The sequence below is a fragment of the Protopterus annectens genome, chromosome 1.part2 (genome assembly GCF_019279795.1).
Source record: "Protopterus annectens isolate FY-2018-M chromosome 1.part2, PAN1.0, whole genome shotgun sequence".
Classification (NCBI taxonomy): domain Eukaryota; kingdom Metazoa; phylum Chordata; order Ceratodontiformes; family Protopteridae; genus Protopterus; species Protopterus annectens.
Genome location: NC_056727.1, coordinates 553,523,280 through 553,543,428, shown reverse-complemented (window position 1 = coordinate 553,543,428; position 20,149 = coordinate 553,523,280). Strand labels below are relative to the sequence as shown.

At 37.2% G+C, this 20,149-nt stretch overlaps 1 protein-coding gene across 2 annotated transcripts in view; it reads left to right on the top strand.

Annotated features, from left to right (window-relative positions):
* GINS1 (GINS complex subunit 1) overlaps positions 1 to 20,149 on the top strand; it is a 498,875-nt gene that overhangs the window by 339,731 nt on the left and 138,995 nt on the right. For both annotated transcript variants that reach the window (XM_044057650.1, XM_044057644.1), the window contains exon 5: positions 12,150 to 12,266. In XM_044057650.1, the coding sequence (XP_043913585.1) occupies positions 12,150 to 12,266 (117 nt within the window). The remainder of the gene's footprint in view (positions 1 to 12,149; positions 12,267 to 20,149) is intronic.

Sequence of the window (20,149 nt, the reverse complement as noted above, 5' to 3'; positions counted from 1 at the left end):
GGTTATGCAAAAAGGAGATCCATATTACTGAAATAAATTTATGATCCACATAATCACTTCTGTTTTTTTTTGTTATGTTTATAAGTTCTAGTACTTCTGTATATTTACAGATTTAATGTTGCCTGCAATAATTAATTTTTAAATGCATTATAGACTAGTTTTTTTTTCCCTTGAAGTAATGCTAATGGTTTTGTAAAAAGATTTGAATGTCAACCTCTTGCCTTATAATCAAGGTTTAACAGTGATGTGATGCTCTTTTTGGGAATTTTGTTTGTACTGATTCTAACCTATTTAACTGACCTTTAGTGTATGTGCAGAAACCTATTATATCCCAAAACGGGTCTTATGAATATTTTGTATAGCTCTGCTAAGTGTATATCCTACCTTAAAGAAATATTTTTCATTAATATCCCTCACTGACTCATTGCCTTAGACTTGCTGCAGATTGTGCCGACTGCCCTCTCCCCTACCCTTGCTACATCCCTGTGAGATTTTGCTATTGTTGGCTTTGTGAGGTATATGTCCAATAGAGGCATGCTTAAGAGCTCTATTCTAATTTGCTGTCTACACAAGAGTTGTTTCAACATTAGAGCGCTTTGGTTCCTTTTGCCTCAGATTGACAGTGCCATTCTTTTGGTGAGAGGGTCCATGGAGCTGTCTAAAAATATTTGGTAGTCTTTTCCTTCACTTGCTAAGCATCTGTAGTGTGGAATTCACATGACTGAAGCCAGAAAGGTACTGAACACACAAGTCCTCTTTTAAAAAATCATCTCCTTAGAAAATTATTACATTTCTGTGAAATTGTGCTCAGTAATAGAGCTAATTACCTGGATGTGTTTCATTCTATAACCATCTGGATATACCAGTCTGATACAAGTATACTGTTTTGCACTTGATCTGTTTCAGTGATGGTTAACAAAACTGTACTGCATGTATTTATTTGCTTCATTGTTTATTGCCGGCCTCTGTCTGCATTTTGTTTTTCCCACCCAAATGTTGTTGTACTCTTAAACTTGGTGGCTGTAGCATTGCTTGCCTCCTGCTGTAAATTTGATTTTGGTCACTTCTCCCATTCCCATCTCATTTGCTCACTCAACTGAGTACAGTGCAATTATTTGGGAAGGACTACCCCCTTGCTTCGTTGATTTTGGACACCACTCCCAGTCCTATCTCATTTGATCACTCAACTGAGTGTAGTGAGATTATTTGGGAAGGGCTACCCCCTTGCCTCTTTGATTCTGGACACTTCTCCTAGTCCCATCTCATCAGCTGAGTCTACTGAGTATAGGGAGAGCATTTGGGAAGGCCAAACCCCCTTAGTTTCTTAATCTTGTTAATCAAGAACTATCTTCTGTTTCCTCCCCCACCACTAAAAAAAAAAAAAATTCTTTACACTTTATTCAGCTGCTTTTACTGTAATTGTGTTCTTTCTACTTTATTACCTTATTTTTGCTTTGCTGTGTGCTCTTAAGTGTTCAAGTGCTTTTATTGTGCTGCATGTATTACTGCTTGTTAGTAGCCTGATTAAATGTATCTGTTATTCTAAACATCTTGGTTTTGGTTTTAGTACTTGGGCTTCAAGCCAGTTACTTTACATTTAAGAAGATTTGTGTGGTCTACAGTCATGTGGACAAGCCTTTATCAAAACCCTCTCTCCATAAGTCTGGCCAAGTATTCGGAACACTATGTCTGGACTGTTCCTATCATTTTCTTCTACCAGCCTGGTCGACATGGGCATACTGAGACAATGTAGCGACTGCCTCATGTTTACTGACGACCCTCTTCTCCTAGCACTTAATTCTTCTACTTGTGAGAAATGCATCTACATCAGTAACCTGAAATCCATGCTCTCTCGTGCCACAGTCATTATTCCTGACAACGAGGAGATTGCCAGCACAAACCCCACACCACCAACATCACATAGCCAAGCACAACACACCCCTGCAACTTACATAAACAGCAGAGACCTCCAAAACACACTCAAAAACATTCCCCACACAACACCAAATGCATCACACACAGCAGACAACTCACCAGTGTCTCACAAACACAGCCCATAAGGCAAAACAATAAACCAACACAAGCCCACAAGGCATAGCAGTAAACCAAACATACAAGTCAACCTTGGTGACTCAATTGTGAGATACACTGATGTCCCTTTCACCAGGCTCGACAAGGAGAAGGTCATGGTCATTTGTCTGTCTGGTGCCAGAATCCCCCACCTCACGCATGTATTTAAGTCTCTCCACAAAAAGTACAAGTATGACTCTGTCTTTGTCCATGTTGGTGTGAATGACTTGAGACGCATCTCCCTAGACTATATGAAGAAAGACATGATTGAGCTCTCACTGTGTGTTCCAGGCAGGTATGATCCTAGCTCTAAGCAGCATCCTACCATCACCAAAAATGATGCCACAATACCAACAAAAAATAACTGACTTCACAATTGGCTTAGTTTCTGGTGTCATGCCAAGGGGATCCAGTATTTGTCTGCCTGGGTTGACGGGCCTCTATGCTTTGCCAGCCACCTGTCACCCCTGGGATTCTGGATCCTGGCCAAGACTCATACCGCACCCATTGTGCCTTTTTTAGGAAATGTCCCAAAGACAAATCTTCCAACATAAATGATCTGTCAAAAAGCAAATTGAAGGTGATGCTGCTTAACGCTAGGAACTCACTGGAGGCTCTCTTCGCACTGGGAGATGCCGACTTCTGTGTGGTCGTGTAAACTTGGTTCAGGGCTGCAGAGAGCACACTTGCCTTACCAAGCTATACCTCATTCCACACATTCTGACCCTAAAATGAGGTCAAGACGACTAGGGGTGTTGGAGTCCATCTTCATTAAGGACATTCATATCTCCGGACTGGTCTGCCAGCATGACACACTGGAACTGCTCCAGGTGCAACTGACAGTTGGCAAGACACCCATCTAAGTTATAGCCAGCTGTAGACCCCCCTCCATGACTCAGGGCTCCTCCTACCTGGATATACTTGACTCTGTCAGTACTCCCTAACACCCTGATCCTTGGTGATTTCAACTACCACACCATAGACTGGGTGAACTATTCCTGCTGAAAAAATACTCCAACCAGGGTTTAAATCTTCTCTATTCAGAGCCAGTAAAATGTCCAAATAAAGAACGAATGAGATAAGAAAACTCACTTTATTTAAAACACGAAACAAAGCTTTCGGGAATAACCCTTCCTCAGTGTTTAATTCATTTTAAACTAAAAACATTTTCATTCTATAACAAGGACAGACAAAAAAACGCATGACACAGCCCACCTATAAGACAATGTATGAAAACACAATCAATTAAACATTTAAAGCTATATCTCTATACTTAAAACCATCTTGGGCACAACTACATTATTAGTATATTAAAAAATATATATCATAAAATACTGCATAAACGCAATTGTGTAAAATAATCAATACATATCTCATGAAAACAAAAAATATATGGTATAGCAATTAATAATATTGTTTCTCTTTGAATTCCAACATTGGTTTAATAGTAACCACATAATTCAATCCAGGTTTTTTATCAGCATTCAACCTGATAATCCATTTGTATTCAGCAATATCAGGTTTATTAATTGTGTCGCCTAACCTTAAACCTTTATTTATTATTTGCAAAACTTTGAATTTAAAGCTATGTTTTTCATTCTCATTTTTTTTATGTTGTGCTAAGGCATTAGTAAGAATATGCCTTCTCATTTCTGATTTGTATTCTATAATTCTTTCTTTTAATGATCGTGAGCATTTCCCAACATAAAATGCAGTGCGTTATGTACAAGTAGCCAAATATGCAATTAAGTAGTCCTACATGTTGCCTGACATCGAATATCAAACTTGATTTTATTACTTGGATGTACAAATATTTTCTCCATACATATATCTCTACAGCAGCTACAAGCATAACAGGGTGTAGTACCCATCTTATTCATTACTATTGGTATTACATTAATTTCAAAATCTTTATAACAAAGCCTTCTCTTCAAATTGTCCATATTTCTATGTGCAAATTTTGGAAAAATGCCCAGAAGTTTATTTAATTCAGGCTGAGCCATTTTTCAATTATTTTTTTGACATGTTTGGATAAATTAGTGTATGTCATTGTATACCTTAAAGTATTCTGTGGCGTATCATTCTCATTAGCTTGAACTACTATATCACTAAAAAATGGACGTGCATAACTATTTCTATTTTTTAATATGTCATCCTTTATTTCATTAACTTGTATCATCTTATAACCTCTATTGTAAAATTCACAGCACATAGTTTCCATTTGCTGCTCACATTTATAAAGATCTATGTTAAGTCTACTAACACGTAATGATTGACTTTTAACTGTTCCACAAAATATATGACCAGCATGCATACTACTTGCGTGTGTATATCTATTTACTTTTTCTGAAAAACTGTAGTTTCTAGCATATTATCACCGTCTTTATATATTTCAACATCCAAAAAAAGACATTTTTAAATTGGATGAGCACATAGTAAATTTCAAGAATTCTGTAGTATCATTCAAATAAGACACAAAGCATGTTAGTTGCTCTTGTGTGCCTTCCCATAAAAGGAAGCAATCATCTACAAAGCGTTGATAAAATAATATATTATTTTTATACAGATTTTTATCGCCATATATGATTTTTCCCATTGACTGAGGACAATGTTTGCGCGCAAGTAGTATTGTTTGTTAAACAGAAAAGCGTTTTCTCAAATTATTTCAACTACACAGAACTTCAATATCTCTCCCTCTATTATTAGTGTTTTCACATAAAAAACTACGGACAGTGTCGACGCCATAGTCATTAGGTATGACTGTGAACAAAGATGCTATGTCCGTGGTCACCATTAAATATTCACGTTCTTTATTCATAATACACCACTGATATAACTTTTTTAAAAAGTCACCTGTGTCCTTTATATAACTAGGACACAGAGTCAGATATTTACTGAGTCTCTCCTGACTATAAATAGATAGTGGTTCTGTTGACCAACCTTGCACTGATACAGTGGGCCGCAACGGCGGTAGTGTAGAATATTCATGTAACTTAGGTATACCATAAACTACTGGAATAACCGGAGTTGAAACAGAAAAATAGTTGAAAATTTCTAAACATACACAAACATGTTCACATCACTAATAATTTTTTTAACATCAATCAAGGTGATCTCCTTAAACGTTTGTTTATCACCCAAAAAGTTATACATTGAAGCAAGATAATTGATTTTATCAAAAATCACAATGGCGCCCCCTTTGTCTGCCTGCTTAATTATATTTTTATTTTCAATCAGTGACTTATAGGCCTCACTCTCTTTATATGTTATATTATATGAATACCTTTTCAATTTCTGTTTAGACACATCATCATATAATTGTCTTAGTTCTTCTTCACAAATATTACTAAAAGCATTTAATATAGGAAAATTATTAGGTATAAATACACTTTTTTTCTTCAGCTTCACTTGTGCACCATTATACATATCCTGAAAGAACATTTTCAAACTAATATTATGAGTAAATGTTTTTAAATCAGTCAAGGCTTCAACTATAGTGTCATTACCGCTTACAATGAAGTGTAAGCCTTTCCATATCCGCAGTCAGAATAAGCGAAGATAAATTTACCATTGATGAATGCGGCTTACCAGTCACTGGTAGTTGAAGCCTTGACTGATTTAAAAACATTTATTTGTGATATTAGTTTGAAAATGTTCTTTAAGGATATGTATAATGGTGCACAAGTGAAGCTGAAGAAAAAAAGTGTATTTATACCTAATAATTTTCCTATATTAAATGCTTTTAGTTCTATTTGTGAAGAAGAACTAAGACAGTTTTATGATGATGTGTCTAAACACAAATTGAAAAGGTATTCGTATAATATAACATATAGAGTGAGTGAGGCCTATAAGTCACTGATTGAAAATAAAAATATTATAATTAAGCAGGCAAAGGGGCGCCATTGTGATTTTTGATAAAATCAATTATCTTGCTTCAATGTATAACTTTTTGGGTGATAAACGTTTAAGGAGATCACCTTGATTGATGCTAAAAAAATTATTAGTGATGTGAACATGTTTGTGTATGATTTACAAGCGCAAGGTGACATCAGTTTAGAAATTTTCAACTATTTTTCTGTTTCACCTCCGGTTATTCCAGTAGTTTATGGTATACCCAAGTTAGATAAATCTTCTACACTACCGCCGTTGCGGCCCATTGTATCAGGGCGAGGTTGGTCAACAGAACCTCTATTTATATTCAGGAGAGACTCAATAAATATCTGACTCTGTGTCCTAGTTATATAAAGGACAAAGGTGACTTTTTAAAAAAGTTATATCAGTGGTGTATTATGAATAAAGAACGTGAATATTTAATGGTGACCATGGACATAGCATCTTTGTTCACAGTCATACCTAATGACTATGGCGTAGACACTGTCCATAGTTTTTTATGTGAAAACACTAATAATAGAGGGAGAGATATTGAAGTTCTGTGTAGTGTATTAGAAATAATTTTGGAGAAAAACGTTTTTCTGTTTAACAAACAATACTACTTGCAGATTGCCGGTGTAGCCATGGGGTACGCCCATGGCTAATACATACGCAAACATTGTCCTCAGTCAATGGGAAAAAAAATCATATATATGGCGATAAAAATCTGTATAAAAATAATATATTATTTTATCAACGCTTTGTAGATGATTGCTTCCTTTTATGGGAAGGCACACGAGCAACTAACATGCTTTGTGTCTTATTTGAATGATACTACAGAATTCTTGAAATTTACTATGTGCTCATCCAATTTGAAAATGTCTTTTTTGGATGTTGAAATATATAAAAACGGTGATAATATGCTAGAAACTACAGTTTTTCAGAAAAAGGTACAAGTAAATAGACATACACACGCAAATAGTATGCATGCTGGTCATGTATTTCGTGGAATAGTTAAGTCAATTACTGCGTGTTAGTAGACTTAACACAGATCTTTATAAATGTGAGCAGCAAATGGAAACTATGTGCTGTGAATTTTACAATAGAGGTTATAAGATGATACAAGTTAATGAAATAAAGGATGACATATTAAAAAATAGAAATAGTTATGCACGTCCTTTTTTAGTGATATAGTAGTTCAAGCTAATGAGAATGATACGCCAGAGAATACTTTAAGGTATACAATGACATACACTAATTTATCCAAACATGTCAAAAAAATAATTGAAAAGAATTGGCGTATCCTTATGGCTCAGCCTGAATTAAATAAACTTCTGGGCATTTTTCCAAAATTTGCACATAGAAATATGGACAATTTGAAGAGAAAGCTTTGTTATAAAGATTTTGAAATTAATGTAATACCAATAGTAATGAATAAGATAGGTACTACACCTTGTTATGCTTGTAGTTGCTGTGGAGATGTATGTATGGAGAAAATATTTGTACATCCAAGTAATAAAATCAAGTTTGATATTCGATGTCAGGCAACATGTAGGACTACGTTAATTGCATATTTGGCTACTTGCACACAATGCACTGCATTTTATGTTGGGAAATGCTCACAATCATTAAAAGAAAGAATTTTAGAACACAAATCAGGAATGAGAAGGCATATTCTTACTAATGCCTTAGCACAACATAAAAAAGATGAGAATGAAAAACATAGCTTTAAATTCAAGGTTTTGCAAATAATGAATAAAGGTGCAAGGTTAGGCGACACAATTAATAAACTTGATATTGCTGAGTACAAATGGATTATCAGGTTGAATGCTGATAAAAAACCTGGATTGAATAATGTGGTTACTATTAAACCAATGTTGCAATTCAAACAGAAACAATATCATTAATTGCTATACCATATATTTTTTGTTTTCATGAGATATGTATTGATTATTTAACACAATAGCGTTTATGCAGTATTTTATGATATATATTTTTTAATATACTAGTAATGTAGTTGTGCCCAACATGTTTTTAAGTATAGAGATGTAGCTTTAAATGTTTGATTGTTTTTTCATACATTGACTTATAGGTGGGCTGTGTCATGTGTTTTTTTGTCTGTCCTTGTTATATAATGAAAATGTTTTTAGTTTAAAATGAATTAACAAACACTGAGGAAGGGTTATTCCCGAAAGCTTTCTTTCATGTTTTAAATAGTGACTTTTCTTATCTCATTCGTTCATTATTTGAACTATTCCTGCACTAATGCACTCACCGAATGATTCTTTGACTTCATCAGTTTTAATGCACTATACCAGCTCGTCTCATCTCCCACAAGGGGAGAGAACATTCTTGACTTCATTGTCATCAACATGGGCGACTGCTGCACCACTCCCATAGTATGTTCTTCCCTGGTGAGATCAGATCTTTGGTCTGTCTCATTTGAAGTTTCTATCCCACCCCCAGCTGTAATCGGGGTAAAAAACTTCTCAAAAGCTGACCAGCCTCCTAAGGGAGGGTATCAGTAGCTTCACACCACCGTTTCCCTCAGAGGATGCACACAACTATGTTGAACAGTACGCCAGTGCAGTATACAATCACCTGTATAACTGCATGGACTCTGCTATACCCAACAGAACTAAAACCTGTAACTCAAGGAAACACAAACCTGTCTGGTAGCCATCCTCTGCCAACATTAACAGGTTTTACAACAAAAGGAAGAAACTGTTGTCCAAGGGTAAAAAGGACCATATTACAAATTGGAAAAACTCCCTCCTTAGCCACAACAAGCAAATTAGATCACTAGTGAAAACCTCCAAAGCCAATTTTGAGTCAAAACTAGCCTCCAAAACAAAGTGAAACCACAAAGCTTTCTTCAGTTACCTCCACGACAAAGCCCAGGTTTGTTCCGAATTAGTACTTAACACTATCACTTACACTGATCCTATTGACTTGGCCAACCTGCTAGTAAATAGGTTCAGCACAAACTTCACCCCTCCTGTCCCCCCTAAAGGTCCTTTTGACATCCCCAATACGTGTCCTGCACCTCATATCTCCATAGGTCGTGTTAAAAGCCCTATCCAAGGTAAAGAACACAGCTTCTATGGGACCTGATTGTATCCCAGGCTGTATTCTACACCATCTCCAGCAAGAACTGCCTTCACCGTTGAGCACCCTATTCGACCACAACCTAAGTACAGGCTTCATTTCAGCAGAGTGGAGAACTGCCATAGTCATCCCTTTGCACAAAGGTGGTGCCATTTCTGACCCTGGAAACTGTCGCTCCATTAGCTTGACATCTGCAAAGCCGTGGAGCGTATTATTATGGATCTCATAAATAAGAGCATAGGCAATCTCTAAGTACTTGACCCCACCCAGTTCAGATTAGTCAAGGGCAGATCTTGCCTGTTGAACCTGGTTGACTTCTTTGAGACTGTCCAAGGCCCTGGATGAGGGAAAGTCAGTACATACAGCTTACCTTGACTTGGCCAAGGCCTTTGACACAATCCCCCACTTGGACATCATCGAAAAACGAACACAATTTGGCATAAATCTGTGTCTCATCAGGTGGTTGGCCAACTGGCTCATCGACAGGACCCACAGTGCCAAAATAAGCACCTCCATCTCCGATAGCAGACCTGTCACTAGTGGTGTTTCCCAGTGATCTGCCCTGGGACCCCTACTGATTGGCGTCTATCTCTCAGAGGTCCAGGCAAAGACAAAAGGCCTGTGGCTGAACAAGTTTGCAGACGACTGTAAGTTGGGTGCTGTCATTGACTCCCAAATGATGGTAACATACAGCAAGAGGGTCTCACAGCAACAAATGGCTGGTGCCAAAGTCATGGCCTCAAGTCAAACGCAGAAAAATGTATCATCATACCATTCAGCAAAAACACAGCTCCTACTGATTACCACATAAACGGCAACCCTCTAAATATGCAACCTGTGGTGAGAGAGCTGGGTACTCAGGTTGACAACAATCATGCATTCGACTGCCATGTAGCGGCAGTGGTCAGAAAAGCCTTTTACCTGGTTCATCTCGTAAGTATACGGATTGCATCCAGGAAAAAAGGTTATTACCTCTGTGTACTCCTCCCTCATTAGACCAGTAATTGAGTACAACATCCCGTTTGGTATATACCTCTCCAAACAGCTGCACCAAATGGAAAGGCCACAGAAATACCTCACAAGGAGAATCCATGGCCTCCAATACCTGTCCATTGCGGACAGGCTCAAATCACTGTCACTGTACTCGGTATCATACAGATTGCTCAGAGGTGATTTGTGCCTCACCTACAAGGCAATCTCGGATGCTACCCTACTAGAGATGCTCCACATCTGTACGTCTAACCCCTCGCGCATTACCCTCTTGAAAGGCCTGGATCTAATGTGCGACATCAACAAAACCTGCCGGAGAGACAAGTTGGTCTCCCAGAGGCTCCCCATCTCTGGAGTAGTCTTCCCATACACGTCAAACAGTACCTCTCTTACCCTGTTCAAGTGCAACCTTGATGAGTGGATGGGAAACCACTGATTTCTCCCAGGTGTTCCATCTGTGTCCCTCATTGACAGGGGTGACATGTGCTGACTGAGGTTTTTTTTTTTTGGGGGGGGGGTAAACACTTGACTAGGCTTGTAAGTGCCCCAGGACCATTAGCCTAGTAACCTCCTATGATCCACCTTAATGGGGAGTGAGACGTCTGAAATTGAAAAGGTTATCTTTTGTTTTTATTACAACAGTTTTGTATTTGATTTTTTTGTATATGACATTATACGGAGTTGCCGTTACTTTTTTATTTTTTGATTTTGCATTGTTGTACAGTGTTAAAGTTCAGGTGCCTAAAGATTTAAAGAGCTGGGGTGTGGTCAGGGTACTGTTCTAGTGGAAAGAAACGGTCGATTTAAAATATTTTAAATGCTGTATTGTTATTTATTCATAGTAAGAACAGTAAATAGAGAGAAAAATGACAGAGAAGTTGAGCATTTAATAATAGAATGCCATTATTGTCCTTTAAAGAAGTATTACTGAGAGGCTCTTCTTGGATAGTGCCCTCTGTCATCCATTTTGAAAACGTATTTCTGCAAGTGTCCTCTTTTCTTTGCAGTAGTTCTGAAGTCACTAGCTTCTAAGTCATGAGTAACATCTTTCATAATTTCGGGCAGAACCTGAGGAAAATTTTGCAGTTTATTAAAGTTTAGGAAATTCCCCACTCATGTAGAAGTAACATAGGTCCTGCTTTTTTTCCAGTACTGTCTCCGCTGCCTGAATACTGTGTGAAACCTTTGGAGCCATTTTCATCTCACGAATGTCTGATATTCCAGTGGTCACAGACCAGAATTCCTAATATTACACAGTTCTACTGATCCATGGAAGCAGAAGTGGAACCCAAGTGAAAATGAAATTTTAACTGTAAAGACTGAATGTTACATTTCCAAAATAAACTGCTACTATTAAAGCACAAACATAAACAATGTTTGCTTGGTTCCTTTGAAAATTGCCATAAGATAAATAAGTATATATAAGTTCATAAAACTGTGTTAAATAACCTGTAAGGGATGACTCAACATTTGATATAATGTATTGGGAGGGAAGTAGGCACAAAAGTAAAGTAAGGAAAAGGTTGTTGATTGAAAGCATGTATTCTAGTCATACCTCTCAACTGTCCAGAGTTTTGCAAAATGTCCAGATTTTTTAGTCGTATTTTGGTTTGTTCTTAAAATGTTTGGTTTTCTGGCAAATTATTGAGGAATGAAGTCATATAATAATTACTTTGTGTTTCAGACTTCATAATTCACACTAGTGCAATTCTATCAACTTTCTAAGTTTATAAGAGAAGTATTTCAAAACTGTCCATATTTTGGGCCTTTGTTCTTCCATTATTGAAGTCTTTGTCCAAATGTCTTGCACTAAAAAGATAAGAGGTATGATTGCAATGACTGGAGCACTGGATAGAAGAATAAAGCGAGGAGAGGATTACTGGTAATTTTGTTTTATAATCCAAGAGAGACACTCAGATTCCAGTACAGAAGGTGCACAGGGTTCAGGAAAAAATTGCTTATTCCTTATTTAGTGAAAACCTTTTGTAGTTTTACCATCAGTTTTTGCTGCTAGAATTAAATAATGCACAAACTACTTGAATGGCTTATAAAGTTAACTACTAATAGCGAGTTTTTTTTTTACTTTTGTTTTTGTTTTAATATGTTGACAGATGGTATGGTTCAATCAGTACAAGAAGTCCTTGGCTACCTACATGAGGTCATTAGGAGGGGATGAAGGACTGGATGTGACACAGGACTTGACTCCACCAAAAAGCTTGTACATTGAAGTAAGTTTAATAAGCTGACATGTATTTATTAATGATAATACTAAAATTGCCATGTATTTATGGTACATTGTTGATGCTCACTTAAGCATAAGAAAGAACAGTTATTTCACTTTAGTCACTTAGTCATAAGAAAAAACAGTTATTTCACTTCAGTGTTGTCTGTATCAGTTAGTTTTGTATGTTACATGAACCAGTCTGTCCACTTCAACAGTAGGACTAGTCACCAGGGGATGCAGTCATTTCAGCATCCATAGAGTTTTTCCAACTTGGACTTTCTGTTCATTCCCATAATGCGCTGTGCTTCCTCACCCCCAGATCCTGTTTTTTTCCTGTAGATTGAAGAGCATTGTAAGGAGTTTCCAAGCTCCAGATTGTTAAGCTTTTCTTTTAACCTTCTGGAAAGATGAACACTATGTTTTTCCTTTTATATGTAGGTAGGGTAGGATAACTGAGGTTAATGTCATCAGTCTCTGCAATTCAGTAGATTTATGAGAAGAGGGTTGGTTCACTTGCCCTCCTCTCCTTATCTGAACCTTGAGGCTTAAGCTGGTTCTTTTGTTAGTTTAGCAAACCTATTAGTGGTTTACAGTGCTAGTGCTAGCTATTAAAATGGATAAGGACAATGCAGGGAAGGTCTCAGAATTTATGAAATATGATAGACACAAGATTCCACCCTATTATACTCATGAACTTTGCATCATGTGCTTGGAGGAGAACATTTTGTTACCAGATATGTAATCTGTTCCAGTTTCATCTTCAGAGCACCCCTAGAGTGTTGAAATAAGTAAAGTTTGAAAGGCTTCTTCCCTCTGAAGACCAACATGGGGAAGAGAAATGCAAAAATGAAGGTATGGTAGCCAGGGATTCTGATGGACGCTCCTCTCCCTAACTCTATTAGAGATCTCCCTCACCCAAGTCAAAGGCTCAGCCTTGAGTCATAGCAGGCTTTGACCAAAGAAGTCTTACATTTGGTGGTCACTGTCCTGCCAAATCCTGCTACCAGGAAAAGGCTGAGTAGTCTCCACAAAAGGAAATATTCAGAGTACCTGGGGTCAAGCCTTTCCTCATGCCTGTCTTTGCATTTAGTTAGGCCTTTTTATAGCCCCTCTATTCACCTTGACTGGGACAGGATGATGATGATAGGCATCGTCTCTTCTCTCTCTGTATATATGGTGGCCAGAGAAGTACAATTGGTATGTGCTTCTCCTGTTCATTCCCTGGCCATTACTTGTGGCATCTGGTGAATTAGAGCCAGCTGTCTTCCAGCAGACTTTGGCATTGATAGTAACTTGTGTTAAAGTGCACAAATAAAGAAGAGTTTTACCTTTTAGTCTCAGTCAAGATTAACACTTTAGGATGTGTCAAAAGTACTTGTTTGTTCCATGAACAGCTCTGGGAGACTGCCTACTAAAATTAACTAAGAGATGAGCGATGCACCACACCATAAAACGTATCTCGATGATTTATTCAGAGTTGTATTAGCTGTGCATGCACAACGAACAGAGGAGCAGGGAACCTAAAGCAGTAATAGGATGGAACTGCTTTAGGTTCCCTGCTCCTCTGTTCGTTGTGCATGCACAGCTAATACAGCTCTGAATAAATCGTTGAGATATGTTTTATGGTGTGGTGCATCGCTCATCTTAGTTATTATTGTGATTTTGCTGAGCAAGCTTAAACGGAACATTCTTCTGCCTTTTCGTTCATTGCCTACTAAAATTTTCAGAGCTGTCGTAAAGAATAAAGGAAATACTTCATGTATATACTTTGCCTTATCAATTCCATGCATGCAGAACTCTGACTTTATATTGCTTTTAACAAATCATTTAATTTTTAATTATTTTATGTTCCCGTGATCCAAGTGAACACTTCACAAGTATGGCTTTTTAAAACATAGACCAACTGTGCTTAAGCTTTATTGGCCTTCAACTTTGTAACATTCAGTACCAGTACACACTATCTCTCAGACATCCTTGCAAAGACTCATTCCCCAGCCTGAGTAGGCCAGAGCATACTGTTGATTAATCTGTTTTTCACGGATCTCTGACACAGTTCACTAACTTTCAAACATAACGTACATCCTTTAACTCCTTCAGCACTTACTTTGCCTTCAATTATCTGCTAATAAAGAGAATACAGTTGTAAGACACTTGAAATATAAAGCTACTACTTATGTGAAACTATATCTTGCATAATCATGCATCGCTTTTTATGTTTTCCTTTGACAAACATATAAGCATTTTATTTGACTAATTTTTGAAGAAACTAGAACTAAACATGCATTTTGTGAAGAATAAACATGCGACATAACAGTCCTACCTCTGACACGTGTCACGATTATATTTTGATTTTTTTTTTAATTTGATAAAATATGCTTTGGTATCATGCTATTTGTCATTTACAGTGATTTGTTCATTATTAGATACTTTAAGTGGCATTGTGTATGTAGCTGAGTTTAACCATTTTGTAATTACAGCCTTTAGAACAGAAGAATATTAAAACAACTAAAAGAATAATACCAATTATTGTAATGATACCTTGTAATATAATAGTTTTCAGGTTACCAAATGCAATATGCCCAACCATCCAAAAGTGTCCATTGTTTAGTTGTACTGTCCAGATTCTTGGCTCTTTGTTCCATGAAATTAGCCAGCTTTTTGTTATCCTTATAGTCACTAATAGAGGTGACGACTTTCTGTGATGGCATATGACCCCCTCTTGGCAGCTAGCATTATGTTGAGTGCCAGCCGATTTTGTAATAAATGCCACAGTTTGAATTTCAGTCACTCTTAGATTTGCTGTTTTGATGTGATGTGAAATACGGTTTGCTGCCTCCAGAAGATTATGAGCAGGCATGGTGATTTTTGAGCATTGTCCTTTGCACTCCATACTCAGGAGTAAGCTCTGCGATTGAATTTCCCACTTATTTTTTAGCCTGCCTGCTGGACGGTTTTCAAAATGTTGAATAGCAGGAGTGATATTTATTTATTTTATTTTTAATTTGGCATGTGTTTACTGGGAAAGTCCAACTGGGTTGTGGGTACCCATTTCCATCAGATGCCAAGGGAGAAAAGCTCCAGATACAGAATGAAAAGCTAGGCAGACATAATAAAGTCATAACATTCAAGAAAAAATTTTGAAAAACTACACATTAGTTTGACAGAATAAAAACTCAACAAACATAATAGTCATAGTGTTCAAGCATAAGTTTATATGGAGACCCTGATAATAGAAAGATACAGCATTGTTTACATATTAGGTTATCATAATTATTAATATTCTATAAGTCATGAAATATTTTAACAGTTTGTGTTGGTGAAGGTGTAAGATAGTACAAGTAGTAAAGGGTATGGTATGATAACGGGATAGTAGGAATAGCTGTGGAAAAGGTATGAGTGCAACCTCAGGGGGAGTATGTGTAGAAGAAGGGGGAGGGGAGGGTAAGCTAGTAGTGGGGAGAGAGTAGAGGTAGAAAAAGGTGTAAGAGTACCTCAGCCTGGCCTCATACAGGAGCAGATCCAAACTTTGTTGCAGTATTCTTTTATACAGGTTATGAAGGAGTGCAGATTAGTATGAATTGTGATGGTTAAAGGGAGTTCCATTGTTTTCCCACAGAGCAAGGAGTAAAGGCTTAGGCCTTTTGGTTTTGTTAGGTTTATAAGTTGTGAGGAGATGTTTGTCTTCAGATCTGAGATTTTTTTTTGGGGGGGGGGGTATAAAATATAGCCCACAAAACATCTAGACCAGTTTGTAGGCAACCATGGATAGGCACGATGACCTCAATGTAGTAGCAATCCTCTATCGTGCCCATGACACACCCCTAGTCATAGCTTTTTAAGTGTAAAGAATACAACACACTTTTATGTCTAGTGTCATTGCATTTGCTGGTCTCCACTGGTGCAGTTCAATTTTTTGGCATAACATGTGCCTCTACAATTTGCTGTTGCAAGCTGAAGAGATGCAGCTGTTAAAGTCAGTCACATTACTCCAAGTTAGATTAGTGACACTAAATTTTTTTTCTAAATGTCACAACGAGATGCAGGGATTGGAATCATGGGGATTTCTGCCTTAGAATGATGAGGTATATGTGAACACACCTAACAGTTTGTCACAGTTAAGTCCACAGCATACTGTCAAAGAACCAACAGGAAACCCTTTTTTGACCAGTTTATAAAAGAAAACAGCAACAAAAAACAAAGTAAAAGTACCTGTTGTCACTGGATTCATTATGGACTGCTGTCTGGATTAATTTATTTTCTTTAATTCTTTACTGTAGTAGATGGTTCATTCTGTGTCTTTTTCTCTTTCTTTGCTGATACAGATGATTTGTCAGGGGCTTCCACACAAGTGTTTGTACAATGCGATGAATAAATCGAAGTTGGTAGGTTTATGCAGTGAATTGCAGTATAAATGGTAAGCAGGACCTGGAAAGGGCCTTTTCATTTTGGACTCAGTTTTTTGGAAAGTTTTAACATAAACCCAAACACCGGGCTGCAGTTGGTGATAAGGCTGGTCAGGAGGTTGAGGACGAGCTTTTCGTACAGTTTTGTGATACTGCTGCAAAAAGTTAGTAAGTTTTGTGCAGTAAGACAATATAACATTATTTGTTAGTTAATTTCTCATTTGACACAGGGAGAGTAGCTGGAAGGGCTATGGGACTGTCCATTAATATCTCATAGGAACTCAATCTCCTTGTAGTATTTAATGTACTTTTCATTCTCAGTAATGCTAAGGGAAGTGTTTCTGGCCATTTAAGATTTGTTTCAGCAGAAATCTCCGAAATCCTATTTTTGAGTGTCCCATTGACCCTCTCTTCTAATCCAGACGACTGTGGGTGGTTGGAACACTGAAGACTCAACCTGGTATTAAAAATTTTGCATAGCTCTTTGGTCAAAGAATTATTAAAATGTGTTTTCTGATCACTATTGATGGTAAAGGTACCCCAAATTTAGGTATTAGTTTAAAGATAATTTTTTTAACAACTGTTGCTTTGTGGCGTGGTTATTTTTTTACCCATGCAGAAAACATGCATACCACCATTAATCTATAGTAAATTATGGATTTTTAGCATCTAGAATAGGTCCAGCTGCACATTAACAAAAGGTCCCCAAGGTTGTGGTAAGCATGCAGCCCTAATGTTTGCATTTTTGCTAACATTGTGTTTTAAACATACTGTACAATTATTAACATACTGAAGTATTAAAGCAGAGACATGAGGGGCATACCATCTTCGGGTAATTTGATTAAATAATGCTGTCTCACCTACATGGGCTGTAAATGATATGCCCTTACCAGGTGAGGTACAAAGGAGGCAGGCACTACCAGTCAACTGTTTGGATGTCACCATAACCCATCGTCAGATGTACTGCATCCGTCTTTTTAGCTTGAAATGCTGATGCTCTTTAAAAATCAAACGCCATCACTATTAGATTTTTTTGCAATAACATCACATGTAATTTTGCACAAAGGCCTTTCACAACTTGCGTAGCAGCTTGATATGCCAAATTATTTTTCTTTGAAACTTTATCTGTACCCTTTTGATGGGAATTACATTTAACTACTGCTAATTTTTTAGGTAACACAATAGTATTAATATAGAAAGGAATAAAAATAATTTTTAATCTGAGCTTTTGCTGATGTTAAAAGTTCTCTTTCCAAAGTTGCCAAAAATCATGTCCTATGTCAAAGGCGTAGCGACTGTCTGTATAAACATTAATAACTTTTTCTCTGGCTAGCTCACAAGCCCTTTGTAGAACTACTAACTTGGCTACCTGGGCAGATAACACATTTTTTAGTCTTTGTTGAAGTAAAACATCATTACTGGTGCAGACATATTTGTGCGACCAAATTTTCATTTGATTTCTTTCACAGGAGCCATCTACAAATAGTTCCAGTTCAGTGTTTGGTTTAAGAGTGTCCTTTAAGTCATTTTTTAGGAGTTAGGAGAGAGCAGATAAATCATCACACATACACAGTCATGCTTTTCCCCGTCTTTAGCAGTAGGTAACAAAGATGCAGGATTTTGAACAGGACAACATGTGAGAGAAAAAAGATGGATCAGAAAGAAGGGTAGTACGCTTATATTTAGTTAGATGCGCAGTCAAAAGGGAGGGGTTGAGTTTTCATTTTAAGAGAGATGATACAGAATGAGGGGCAGCTGCCATAAGATCATGCCCGAGCACCAGTGATTGTGCAAGATTGACTAGAATGAAGGCAGGGACCAATCCCTTTTCAAAAGAAACAAGTGATGATAAACTAATGGATGATAGTTGCCCCCATGTTTTTGTGCAAGCACTTTCTGAGCAAATCCATTTCTTTTGTGACAAATAAAATGGAAGTATTCCCATAATCTGGTAACCCTAAAGCTGGTGCAGTAGCTAAAGCTCGCTTTAAATTTTGAAAAAAATTCTTTACTATCCCAAGGGAGGAGCTCTAGTGTATCCTGTTTTAAAAGATTTGTCAAAGGTTTAGCAATTTTTTCATAGTTAAAATATTGCAGACAGTGAATTTCTGTCATACCTAAACCCTTGTGGGCACTGCAGGCCGTGTACATACATCAATAAGGAGGGACATTCCACATTAGGGAATGTTGTGAAAACAAACATCAAGCTTAAACCTGGAAACTGTGGTACTAAACGGGTGATGTATCTTGCTATATGTGACAAGTTTGCAAGTTACTGTGTGGGTAAGACGGAACGGGCATTGAGGTGTAGAATTTATGGACATGTATATGACATAAATAACAAAAAGGACAGCAGTGCCTTATGTAAACATTCCTTAGTGTGCGAGGGGTTTAATACATTTGTTTTTAGCATTTTGGATTCTATTGCTATAGACCAGAAAGGGGGAAACTGGAAGAATGCTTTGATGAAAAGAGAGATGCAGTGAGACTGGCTGCTAACTTCCCCCCGGTCTAGTCTGAATGAAGTTATTTCTATATCTCCTGTATTACAGGAGAAAGCTGAGAAATTTTAGGGAAAAAAAATTTCAAAAAAGTGTTGTGCATGTATACTTATACAGAATTTAACCTGTGAATTTCTGTGTTTGCATGACAATGCATTTTAACTTTGTTTACTTCTCCGTGGGAATTTTTTTAAGTCATTAAGTGAAAAGTGGTTAGGTGTTTTGTATTGTTAACCAATCGTGTTGTTTGGTAAGATATTTAAACAGTGTCATTGAGTCTAACTGTATTCTGGTGAAGTCTTGCTTTTGTGGAGACGAAAGCGCTTAATACGCGTGTTCTTCATTAAAATTATTTTCATCCAGTATCCTGTTCCAGTATGTTTTATTGGATTGGTGTTTGTTTGTGCTGGGGCTGATTTTCTTGTGGTTATGTATCCCGTTTTAAAAGATTTGTCAAAGGTTTAGCAGTTTTTGCATAGTTAGAAGTTCACTGTCTGCAATATTTTATTATACCTAAGAAAGATCTAAGCTGACGCTGAGTAGTTGGTCCATGGGGCTTTAGCTGTTGCCTCGATACGAGATGGTAACATTTGCTTGCTACCCTGATATGTCAGATGACCAGGATAACGTACCTGAGTTGACCGTAGCTGTAACCTTTTTTGACACCTTGTGTATTTTTTTGCAAGGATAGTTAAAAGATGAATTGTACCCTGCTGACACTACTGAAAAGAATTAGATGCTATTAGTAAATCATTTACATATTCCACTAACACAGATCCACATGGAAATGTCACATATTTTAAATCTAATTTTAGAATTTGAGAAAATAATCAAGGAAATTCAGTGTATCCCTGTGGTAACTGTGTCCATGTATACTGCAGTACCTTATCAGTAAAGGCAAACAGAAATCAACTTTCAGGGTGGATAGGTATAGAAACAAATGTTGAACATAGATCTATCACAGAAGAATATTTTGCTGTAGG